This window comes from Saccostrea echinata, unplaced genomic scaffold (genome assembly GCF_033153115.1).
Source record: "Saccostrea echinata isolate AGI-Se365-2 ecotype Australia unplaced genomic scaffold, CSIRO_AGI_Sech_v1 ptg000027l, whole genome shotgun sequence".
Taxonomy (NCBI): Eukaryota; Metazoa; Mollusca; class Bivalvia; order Ostreida; family Ostreidae; genus Saccostrea; species Saccostrea echinata.
Window position 1 is genome coordinate 4,179,931 of NW_026889776.1, and position 13,403 is coordinate 4,193,333.

At 31.0% G+C, this 13,403-nt stretch overlaps 1 protein-coding gene across 1 annotated transcript; it reads right to left on the reverse strand.

The window, feature by feature from the left end:
• Nucleotides 1–488: 488 nt before the first annotated feature.
• LOC133193124 (multiple epidermal growth factor-like domains protein 10) lies at nt 489–10,887 on the reverse strand. The gene is made up of 8 exons (XM_061329097.1): nt 10,662–10,887; nt 8,861–9,115; nt 7,014–7,151; nt 3,812–3,949; nt 3,450–3,590; nt 2,945–3,082; nt 891–986; nt 489–529 (listed from the first exon to the last, which is right to left on the reverse strand). Exons 1-8 carry the CDS (start codon nt 10,885–10,887, stop codon nt 489–491), a joined length of 1,173 nt encoding a protein of 390 aa, XP_061185081.1.
• Between the last annotated feature and the right edge of the window lie 2,516 nt (nt 10,888–13,403).

Genomic DNA, 13,403 nt, shown 5'->3' on the forward strand with positions numbered 1-13,403 from the left:
GACAGTCACATATAAATTGAGTAAGATGGATACTGTCTTCCCACAAATTTTTATTAAAATAGAAAATTTGGTGTTATGTCTATTTAAATTTGTGGGAAGACAATACGATTCGCAATGTGATAAAAGAGGATTCCATTGTGGGCACATATATATGTACATTTCACTTTTCATAATACGGATTTGAAATTTTGAGTTGGAAGATTTCTTTGCCATTTGCAAATATTCAATAAAGAATTTTCAAGTTGATATCTTATTAGTAAAAATCCTCACCAAATAATTGAGCCTCGCCCTTCTTAGTGTATTTTTAAAACCTGGTGTATTGATTAGGGAAACATATGAAGAAAATATTAAAATGTACTGATGTGTTTGCTGATTACAAAAAAAAAAAAAAAAAAAAAAAAAAAAAAAAAAATTATAAAATATTTGGGAAACTTCCTTCCTCATATAAGAAAATGAAATTTGAAGATTTTTCTTTACAAATCTTTCCATTAAATTTCTTCTAAATCAGAGAATGTTTGTTTTTCTTCAGCTATTTAAAAAAAGTACTGTAATGTAGCATATTTAAAGGTAATTTACATAACAGAGTTATACAGCATATTTTGTCTGAGAGTAATTTTTTAAAAATAGTATACAGATTTGTTATTAGACCTTTGTATAGAGAAATGAAATTGCCGTTGTAAGAGCCTGCAATACTGTGTTATTTCTTGAGGATATAGTGTCCAAATGATTGATTTCATTTGTTCTGAGAGTTATTGCAATGATTTTTGGAAAAATGTTATTTATAAAGTATCAAAGTATCTACTATTAGACAAAGATTGTTCCTCAGTTGTGGAATTGTAAAACAGATGCTTTGTATTGGATATATATCAATAAAATAAATATATTAATACCACTGCATTGCCCAGATATTGCGTCACATGTCTTTAGAAATGGGCAACTGCTACAGTTTTCCTGACAGTTGTGTCCAAAGTGTCCATCTGGGCATTCTGGAAATAAGATTCCATTATCAAGAGAGATCTATATGTGTAACATCTGTACGTCATAAAACTTTTTGTTATCATATTTCATATGTTTTGAAGTTAAACGTGTGTTACCCGGATGTTGTGAACTTCTTCTTATAAGGAAAATTAACATTTCAGTACGACAACATAATCCTATGCAGTATTACATATCTCATGTCAAGGGTACATATCCTTTGAAATTATTATCTTAATTTTTAAAATTGGCAAGAAACCAAAGAAACCAATGGGAATTGTTATAATTTATCAGCCAAGAGTACATCTAAGCCGTACGAATTATTATGTGTGAATTATATTTTTTGTTATGAAACAAAATTAAAATAAGTCCAAAAGTCAAACATCATTTTCAAAATATATTTTGTTGCCTCGTTGCAATTTGTGCAAAAAACCACGTGCGTTAAAAAATTGCGCGAAGGTGTAATTATTTTGTTTCTTTTCTGAGATACTTAAAGGAAGCTTAGACACAGATTTGAAGTTAATATTTACTCAAATTTTCTGTATAATTTTATGACACATGTTGCTATAGAATTTCATACGAAAATTTGATAAAAATTTTATTTTATCCTGGAAGTTTTTGAAACTTCGAATTTCTGGACGCGTTTGATAGACACATCCTTGCACTTTCACAAATTTTAACTTTATCCTTATTACTTTAGAAAAGTAATAAGTAGAAATGTACACTGTAGAAAGCAAAATCCTCTCACCAGTATTGTCTGTCCGTGCTCAGTGGTGTGTGCAGAGTTTAACAATTGAACACAAACGGTGAAACGTAAACATTAAGAACAACAGAGCTCGTGCCCTGTTTACAAAAATAGTTCACATTTCACGAGTGTATTCAATTTGTTAAACTCTGTACACAACTACACAACAATGGGCACGAACTGACAATACTTAAGTGAGTAGGTTTTGCTTTTGCATATTTTTACCCTGAATTTTCTGGATTATAGAAGTAATATTATTCATTAATACACAAAAAAATTGCTACTTTTCTTAAGTATTAAGGATAAAGTTAAAAATTGTGAAAGTGCAAGGGTGTGTTAATGAAACGCCTTCCGAAATTCTTAGTTTCAATAATTTCCAGATTAAATAAGTTTTTAATTTTATTTTAGTGTGAAATGCTATAGCAACATGTAAGTTGTTATATTATACAGAAAATTTGAGAAAATATAAACTTCAAATCTGTATCTATGCACCTTTAAATAATACTTCTCTGACCTTTTTATTGTCTCAGTTACCTTGAAAATGTTAATTAAATTTAAAGAAAACAATAGTATGTATCTTAGACTGTCTACGTTTGCGTACAAATTACTTTTGTATAATTGACAAATAAGACAAGCATTATGAGGATATTGCATTAGCAATACTAGTCCACTACCGTCAAGTTAAACTGGTTCCCGATTAAATTGAAAATGCCATAGTTCCGTCAAAAATCATTTAAGCGGAAAAATGCAAACTTAATCTAAAAAAGAAAAAAAACAAGCTCAACATCTGCCAAAATCCGTCAAAATTATTGAAGCGAAACGAAATGCAATCATAAGCTGTAACTTATCAAGATACATTTACATCTCAAAGATAAGTTCAATATCTGAAAGCGTTTAGAAAAAAAGACGGAAAACCAAGTGGGACAGACTGACAAACAAACAGAGGAACGGCTAGACGTTCGGACGGACAGACAGACGGACGAACATACGCAGAGGAAACCTATAGTCCCCTCCGGCTTCACCGGTAGGGGACTAAAAATATGCATATACACATCTGTACAGCACTGTGTCCAACTCAAAATATTCTACGGTATTCACAACCGTAAATCATGTTGTGTAAGCATTAAGAAATATCTGATGCTAATTTTTTTAACATTTCCTAAAAAGTATTTGTAGAATGATAAAGTCGTTTTCTTACGTGAATGACCTTTATTAGTATGTTACCTTGTGTACAAGTGTCTCCTTGGTAACCTCTATCGCAGCCATTCAAACATGTCCCGTTTATGTGATGACAATGTTCTCTATCAAGACAAACCCCGCATGACTGAGCACAGTTTAGTCCAAATGTACCTCTGTCACATTCTAAAGAAATGAAATTTTTTTCAGACCAATTCTTAGGCTAATATGTTTGTAAATTTGCAAATATTGTGCCTTCTTTCGTGAAATTTACATGTCTAGTATTTTTTCGTTATAGTGCATTATTCTGTTATTGTGAAACGCTCAGAATTTATGATTGGTACAAAAAAAGCTTAGAAAAAAAAAACACACAAAAATGAGTATTTTGTTAAAAAAGGTTTTAGTGAATAAATGGTCCAAATATATTTTAAGTACATGTATTAAATCATATTGTGCATTTCTTACTTCAACTTCAATGATTTTGATTTTTCGTTTTTCAATTAAAAAAGCTCATTTTTTATAGATATATGTAATATAGAGAACAATTTATTACTCTTGTCACATCTCATTTCCTTCCACCCTGCCTGACACCCATTATAACATTGTCCTGTTTTTCTGTCACATCTTTTCCACTCTCTACAGTTGATGTTACACATATCTAAGCAGTTGTATCCATATTGTCCTTCAGGGCATACTAAGATAAAAATGAAAAGAGGCTTTAAAAAGGTTAATGAAGTATATTTATTTTTGCTAAGCAAGTTTTCATGAATTTTTTTTAGTTTGTTTCCCCTTTTTTAATTTCATTAATTGCCCGAATACTTATTAAGAATTTTAAATTATTTTAATGGGAATATGTTAGCTGATGGACATGAAAGAGGCAATACTGAATTTTACTCTAGATTATTATTAGTTTACCTTGTGTGCAATTGTCTCCTTGGTAACCTCTATCGCAGCCATTTAAGCATGTCCCATTTAAGTGATGACATTGTTCTTTTCTTAAGCAAAACCCGCATGACTGATCACAGTTTAAACCGAATTTACCACTGTCACAAACTGTAAGTAGAATGTGAGTTCAATACACTGCCTATATATTACTTGCATTACAATTCTTTTAATGAAAAACAAGAGGAATAACTGTGCTTGACTGTCCTACAATAAATGCTCCTGGAATTTTTCCATAAAGAGAATATTGATATTGTATGATAAATAAATTTATTATATTCCCATCAATTTCCTGGTTTTTGTTACTGTTAATTTTACAGAGTTTGATCCGATTTTCCAGATCACCACACTGTGGTTTTCTGAATCCATATCACTGCTCTCTGAAACTGATGACATAGTACACAGAACACATATATTCCTGCGCGAACTTCATTTGTCCTTGAAACACTAAACGGAAATAAATGAACTGAATGTAAAAAAAACCCCTGTCAATACACTACAATGACTTTATCATTTTCACTACAGAATTCCGATTCAATAAAAAAAAAATTATATTTAAATGATTATTTTTTACCTATATGAATTAAGGAAATTTATAAAAATAAAAAAAAAGTAAAATAAAAACATAAAAATCGTCGTCTGCATGCTCATTGACTATAGTAAGCTACCCAGTCTCCAGCAGATATCAAAATGGTAAATTTAGATGATTTAAGTACTATCAACACCAATGATATGTGTCCTGGTAATTTTGATCTGCTGGATAACACCTCCGAATCAGAATTACAGGAAATTTACCAATTATTTGACACTAAACCATCAAACTTTTAGGACATACCAATGCCCCCTGCAGATGAAGACAAATTAAGTGGAAGTCCCTTGGAAAATCAATCAAAAAAAATCCCAACGTTTATTGAAATAAATGGACAGATAAAAAAGGAATTTGTACAACAAATGAAAAATAAAAACACAGCAAGAAAGACGGATTCAGCTGTAAAACAATTCAAAGCAAGGCTTCAGCAATATCCAAGGAAGGAAATCCGTGACATCAATAGGTTTGATCCTAACGGGCTGGATATTTACTTCAGCTCTTTTCTTCTCTCCATCCGAAAGGTAGTTGGTTCAGACTATGAGCCTGATACCTTGACCAGTTATCAGAGATCCATTTGGTATCTAATAAGGAATTTACGACAAGTAGAACTGTTCTTCTATCAAAACGAAAGGAATTAAAACAAACGGGCGGGTGAAATAAACCAAATACAGCAGAACCACTTACAAAAGGTGAAGAAAAATGCTACAAGAGAAGGGCTACATTGGTTTAAACACTAATGGCATTTTTAAACAAATGTGGTTACGGAACACCATGATGTTCGGAGTTAGAGAAGGGGGGGGGGCAGAAAATCATACACTTAGGAGGTCTGATACCCAGCTCTTACAGGGTGGAAATGGAAGGGGGTATCTGGAATTAGGAGAATTTGAAACAAAAAACAAGAACTGGTGAAAAAACTCATCTTAGAGCTTTTCGTCCGAAACAGCATTCAAATCCAGAAGATCCTATGAGCTGCCCGGTAGCTTTGTATAAGGCTTTTAGAGACCATAGGTCGCCCTCTACCATGACTGAAAGTCCGTTTAATATTTAAATTAACCACAAACGACCTCATGGATCTCCAATTTGGTATAAAAACCAGCCTCTTGGCGAAAATACACATCGCTCAATCATGCGGGAAATGGTAAAACGTGCTAATTTACATGTATAACATGTACAAAATTGCTGCATGCTGGTATAGCCCCTACCACAATTCAGCAATTATCTCGTCACAAAAATCCAAAGTATCCACAATTACACCACTGCCTTAATCGAAATGCAAAAACAAAACCATAAGTGACATTCTAGCAAATAAAGAAAACACTCCAAATGCAGGAAACATGTCGTCTGTCCTGTTTCGACTAACCAGCTACTTTCAATTCCGCCATCCGCCATTTCCAGAACTTCAATGTCGACAATCTCAGCAAAGACATCAACCCTTCAGTTAATATCCGCTAGAGAATTATTTTCAAACGCAAGAATGATAAACAGCACCATCGATCTCAACAATTGTGATTCACAACCTCAGACCCCCCCCCCCCCAAAAAAAAAAAAAAAATTAAACGCTTGCGATGACTCTGAATGACTCTATCACTTCTTGATAAACAAATTTATATCATTGCGCAACAAAAAAAATAAAAATAGTTCCCTGAAAATTCATTTTTGATTGAGTTATCAATAGATATTTCGAATTTAGCATCATTTTACATTTTTCTTTCCTTATTTTGTTAAGGGTATATAATAAAATTACCATTATATCAGTAACTTGATCCGAAGAGCCGGGAATTGTGAAAAATATAGCCGTCTTTTATGAACTCCAGACGTAGACGTAATATGCATTGGAATAATATGACATTACGGAATAAAGAAACAATGCACAATCAACTCCCAGCACTTTTCAAAATTGTAGGAATAATAGCTACCTGTGATTAAAAATCTGGAATTGTAGTGAAGAGAATATAGTTGATATTTTTGAGGGAATATACCTGTCATTCTGGCATGTTGCTGTACAAATGTGCTCCCTACGGCTACATATAAAGTCTACACATAATCAATTTAGTTTGACAATAAAATGTGGATAAATATATTTCAGAATATGTCTCTTTTTTGGTCCGTTGTCAATTGTTTTGTATTTTTTTTTATTTTACAAACTACGATAATAGCTAGATCTACGCCTCAGGTACAGAGAAACTGCATGTAAAACTAAGAAATGACGTCATCTCAATAAGTACAGGGAGATCAAGCTGGCTTTTATTCTACATTCTCTAAGTGCTATTATGGCAAGATAAGTTGCATATCAATTTATCTTTACAATAATTATGAGAAATGAAAATATTTTAGTGTGTTTCAAAAAGAACGTATAGTATATATTCATCGAGATTCCTTTGTAGTGTTTTAACGTGACGTCATATGGCTTTCCCGAACCTCTGCATAGGCTGACGTAAATATGGGTGTCTTTAACCTAGCTGCGACATTTATTATGTATTCTCTCTCTGTCATTCTCTTTCTCTCTCTCTCTCTCTCTCTCTCTCTCTCTCTCTCTCTCTCTCTCTCTGTGAACCATCTTTTCACGACTGGTTTGTTTCTACGTACGTTGTTCACATCGTGAACCTTTGTGTCCAGCAACACATCCAACACAAGTCCCATCCTCAATGTTACAACGACCTTCATGACAATTCTTTGGACACGAAACTGAACAATTTGCTCCATATATAACAGAGGAAGGGCATCCTGAATTGAATAAAAAATAATTTAAATAACCATATGCAATGTATATGTGTTTTAGCTCTATGTTTTTCAGAGCCAAGGCTTGGTGAAAAAAAAACACACACACACAACGAGTTGGATAAAAATCATATTCAACCACAAATCATTGGGGATCCTATCTTTCTCGTGATATATTTGATTTCCTATCAAGTGTATTTGCAAAAACAAACACGAATGTTTCAAAATTTATATAGATTTAGAATTACTCAATGAATGGATCGGAGATCTCTTGGTGAGATTTGATAAAAGCTGAAGATGTTAGAATCAGCTATTCTTCATTGTTTTTCTTTCATTTAAGTTTTCAATCACAGTACTGGATAGAAATATATAACATTGGAAGGGTTATATCAATATCACTGACACTATTTTTTCTCTCAAAACTTTATATAAGTTTGCAGGCGATAAAATATAGATTTTTTCCAGAGAGAAAGAATTATGGTTTACATTTTGAAATTCAATCCTTTATTCAAATTAAAAGAATACTCAACGTCTTTATAACACTGAAGTTATTAGTAGAAATATATATATTAAGTAATACAATTTAAATATTAGAATTTTTTAAATACTTAATTATTGACTTCTAGTTCTGGAATTTATGAAATGAAAGAGCAAGGTTCACTTTATGCATAAAATGGCTCTCTCTTTATTCATTGTCTATCACCCTCTGTCTTATTTCATATATGAAAATAAAGTAGAGACTTAGTGCTTTCATTTTCTATACGAAATTTCTATCGGAGAATCTAGGTATTGAAGAAAAGGCTCTGTGAAAATGCAATGTTCTTCAATATTGCAGAAAAAAGGCGTATTTGACTACCTCCAGCAAAGAATAAAAATATGCATACAACGGTGAACCCTTCATCAAAAAATTAAAACATTATTATATTTTTATGATCTACAAAAAGAGATCTTTCATTATGTAATTGCATATTTTGAATTAGAGGTTGTGCTTTATATAAAATATTGAAAAAAATCTTATTTTTTGGCCATTTTTAAAGAAATATGGGAAAAATGACGCATTAAATGAAGCCATATACCTTGACTGGGAGAAAACTGCGTCATGTTTAATAGATACATGGTCACCAAGGGTCCAAGTGATAAATACCGCATTGTCAACCAAAACTGATTTTTGAAATTCACAGAGCCAAAAGGGCCCTAAGTGGCCCTTGCTCTTTAACAACGCAAATTTGCCCTGTAGTCCATTAGGAAACAAAGGAATTTTTACCTATATTTAAGTATATGCATCATAAACCTGAAGTATATATTTTAATTCCTTATACAACAAAAAGTATATATATATATATAGGATCTCCCATGATTTGTAGTTGAATATGATTTTTATCCAACGAGTTGTGTGTTTTTTTTATCCCCGAGCCTTGGCGAGGGGATAAAAACACACAACGAGTTGGATAAAAGTCATATCCAACTTCAAATCTTGGGAGATTCTTTTAATCCCATGTTTAATACTTCACAACCAATGTTTTACACTGTTTTATATAGGACTCCACTTTATTTTACTTCATAACGCTAACTCAAAAAGCATTATGACCTCACAACTGCACTTAACTGTGGGATATGAAAAAATATCCAATGAGTCATATCCACGAAATAAAGGGGTAAACATGGGATAAATTGTAATTCCTATACTGCATAAAGTATATATCGTAATTCCTTACCGTAAACCTCGACTTCACAGAGATCATTGTATGCGTATGGAGAATATCCTTCAGGGTATGTAACTCCTGCAAGTCTCTCATTGTAAAAGATGACGTATCGTCCATGCCTTATGCATTCTATTGTTATATTATTCGGTATCGTGCCTCTAGTGTAGTTTGTGTCTTTAAAACATAGATAGCCGTCATTTTTTTTGGTTGTGTTTGATATAAAAAGCGAGAATCCAAGAAATCGGGCTGTAAATCCATTGGTAGAGTCTAAAAGAATATAATAAACTTCAAAAATATTATATATATATTTTTACTGATGTTTTCTATTTGGTTTTACAGAGCCAAAAAAGTTAATAACAATACTTTATATTTTGACGAAAAGACATCCCCTAACAAAATTTTGTAACTTTATTTGAAAATGTGAAATAAAAAAACTTACAGGAACATGCTTTCACAAACTGTGATGAAAATATCGAAAACGTATATTTAATGTTCATTTATTGGTTACAAATCATATAGTAATATGTACGAAAATAAACAACATACTCCCAAAATGTTTATCATTACCAGAATTTACTCTGCTAACCTCTTTTGGAAGTAATGAAATCATAGGAAAATAGGCCTACTTAATTTTATAGGTAAATAATTAAAAATAAAAGCTACTTAAAATAAGGATAATTTTAGCGTTCAAAGTCTTGGCTTTTTATTCAAGGCTGAGTTTGCATTACGATTTCAAGCATGTTCTAAAATATTCCAAATGCGAGCGTTCATTATCAATCGTCCCCGTTGTAAATAAATAAAAAAAATGTTGTCTGGTCAACAGCTCAACAGCAATATTTATCATGGGTAGTGGCAGCCAGAAAAGATGTTTCTATTTCCAAACGAAATTGAAATTATAACGCTTGGTAGGGTCATTGGGGTAATTAGTTACCTTGAGTCAGATGGAGTGAAAACACGTCTTAACACTTTGACTTGTTTATCTAGACTGCCTATTCAAACATAGAATTGCATTGTGACGTTACCATGATGTCATACTTATGATGACTTCATAATAGGAGTATTACTTAATGTTAATGTCACATGCACTTAAACATTACAAAAAGGAATATTTTCATCAAAACACTAGCTTCAATATTTCAAGAGTGTATATTCATCAACGGTGACTTTAAATTTCAAAAGTTGCTCGTTATTTATGCAAGAATATCCGTAGTGGAAGCTCGATATTAAACAGGCCGACTCAATAAATAAATAACTAAATAAATTAAGAATAAATAGATAAATAAATAAATAAATAAATAAATAAATAAATAAATAAATATCAATTCCAGATTTGTTCCATCTCAAAATAATTGGAAATATATCCCAGTTCTTTTTTCCCTTTTTTTTTTTTTTTTTTTTGTTTTGTTTGCCTACTGATAATATTAATTTTCATCCTTTCGACGTGTAAATTCAAACAGTAAAAAAAAAATTAGGTCTTTGGACAAACATTTAGCAAAGATTTTTACATCTGTATTCAAGATCTCACTGGAGATGACGTTCACCAGTTCATACTCTTACTCATATCTTGCATATTCAGTTTATATTGGTTCTTAAAATCTTCGATAATTCGGATTTTAATATCATAATACAGATGACGGAATACTAAGGTAGGCCATCAAAGAAAAAAGAAATCTATAAAATGCATCAATATTTTGAAATATAACATATTTACAAACAATAATTATCTGTTCATTGACTATGTTAATGAGATTTTTATTTTTTTTTCTATATTGTAACATTAAAATACATTGTAAAATAGTTGGTAATACGGTACCCCATGGAAGATTGTCTGTCCTGTAGTAGATAGTTATATGATGTATATTGAGTACTTTTTCAAGATCCACCCCCCAAGTTGCAGTTCTTTTATAATGGCCAGATACTGTACATTGTCCTGTATAAGGAGACCTGTCTGAAAACAGCCCATCCACGGCTTTATGTGGTCCTTTTGGATTCCAAGAATAGTCGTATTCATACCAGTGCTGCTGCCATGTTGATTTCATTAAAGCAAGATTTTCTTTAAAAAAAAAAGGGAAAAAGGAAAAGGAAACAAACTTGTTAGTTACTGCTAGATTCTTCAGGGAAAAGATTCTAGGAAAGTTATTATTTTTAAAAAAAGTGAGAATTCTTTCCTGTAACTGTCAAACATATTTTTTCCTGAATTACACTATTTATATTTCAGAAAAAATAATAGACATGTGTGTTTATTGCATATTCATGTTAATTTTCATACTGCATCTTATAATAACAGTTACTGTTTATTTTGTTAGAATATACACTTTGAATATAAATTTGCAATATAAATATGTTAAGAATACCTAGGTTAAATGTTTGTTTGATACTGAATATTGAACACAGAAACAAAGTCCTAAGGTCTTGGCTATCGCCCTTATTCAAATCCAGACACATATATTCATTATTTTATGGGTGTGTTTTTTTTAACTTCCTTTTTTTTTGTTTATCTCCTTATGGTATCCTTTTTCCTCATTAAATACTTCTACGTAAGTACATGTATTAACCACTTTAAATGAAGGCCTACAACGGAGATATAATATCATATTTCCATTTTATTTCCTAGATATTACTATCATGGTTACTATTGACAAAAAGGTGAATGTTTAAGAAAGGAAAACCTATACAAAGAATTAATCGAAAAAGCTAATGACTGAGGTAATATATACTTAACAGCAGATGATTTTCTTTTTCTCTTTCAGTAAACTTTGCTTAAAAATTAATTTAACCAGAAAATAAGTAAAAGGTAGTATTTTCTAGCAAAAATCCCCTTTTCCCTTGATAAATTCTTTACTTAAATTTATGAGTTGAAGAGTAGCAGTTTTATTTCTTACAAGTGATTAAAAGGAGATTATTACTAGCATGACGTACGGTTTTAAAAAGATCTAAAGGAGATAATTTCATTTTTTCAGATTTCCTTAAAAGTATATTCCATTTGCAGTATAATCGAAGCTTTCAGTGACAGAAGTATATATATATATATATATATATATATATATATATATATATATATATATATATATATATATATATATATATATATATATATATATATATATATATATATATATATACAACTGTTTAACGGATTTATATGTGTAGAATCACTTTCACCAAGTACTTCATTGGCTTCAAATATTAAAGAGAAGAGACAAAAAATGAAAATCTTGCACTGAAAAAAAAACCGTAAAAAAATAATCTTACCATACGCCTCTGCTACTTTCCCAGTCAATAAAATTTCACCGAGGAAATAAATCAATGCAGTTCCACTTTTCATGTCGTTTAATAAAGAAAAACTTGTATGCATGAAGTGAAATAGATTTTGTTTACAAAAAAAAAAAAAAACAAAAACAAAAAAAAAAAAAACAAAAAAAAAAAAAAAAACTTTTCAGAATGACGTGCGAAGGCAAAAAATATTCAGTTATTTTCTACGCTTTATGGAACTTTTGATTCACAATGGTCATTTTCTAAGGAGATTCGCGATGTGTTATTGAAAGGAACATGCAATTAAGAATACTAGCAAGCGTTACTGAAGCAATTTAGTTTGAAATTGAGCTACTTCAATACATTTCCTTCTTTTTATTCCCCTAAATGAAAAGTTATTTTTAGAATAAAGTACGTCACCATTACTATATATTTCTCGTTTATTGACATTCATTACCTTACGCATAATAAATGCGCCAATTTATGGCAGGTTACTTTTTTTCAATTTTTTTCTAACATGGTATTTACTTCTTTTTGAAGACTTATATTTTTACTTCCACAGTTTTGTTTCTCTTTCAGTTCGGAGAAAACAGAAAAAACAAACATACAAAAGAAACTTGAACAGGACAAAAAAAATTAGACGTTTAGAATTTAGACATTTGGATACCTGCTTTTGCCTTTAACTCAACATTAAGACATATCGATGATATGGTGTTATGTCTCCCAAATATTTCGACGCGTTAAAGCATTTGCTCAAAATATTTTTTTTAAAGTCGAGGCAATCTTTAGACAAATTAGTTGTTGTAAAGGTATTACATCAACCCCATTAAAAGTAAACATTCAGCAAATTTTACTGATGTCATCATGTTTGAAATCCCAGATTTGCTTTTTTGTAAAAACTATCGTTTGGCAGTAGTTTTTCTGACTGCCTCTTCTGACTATGTTTTATATACTTTCTTAAATTACTGTTTTAAACCTAAAAATGACTAAGATCTACTCTATCTTTCTAACCAATTCATAGGGCTCACGGCGGGCATGATCGTTAGACAGGTAATGCTAACTTCTCCTGAGCATCTAATCCCACCTCTGATGTATCAAGGATTCTGTGTTTTTTTTGGTCCTGTTCAAGTTTTTTTTGTATGTTTGTTTGTTTTTTCCGTTTTTATGAGATTGATACATGAAACTGACAATATTACATGTATTTAGTGTCTGAACTTGAACAATTTTGCACTAACAACATAAACCTTTCATTCGCTTTAATTCAGAAAAATAAGAAAAAAAAAATGCTCCTGCTAGACAAAGA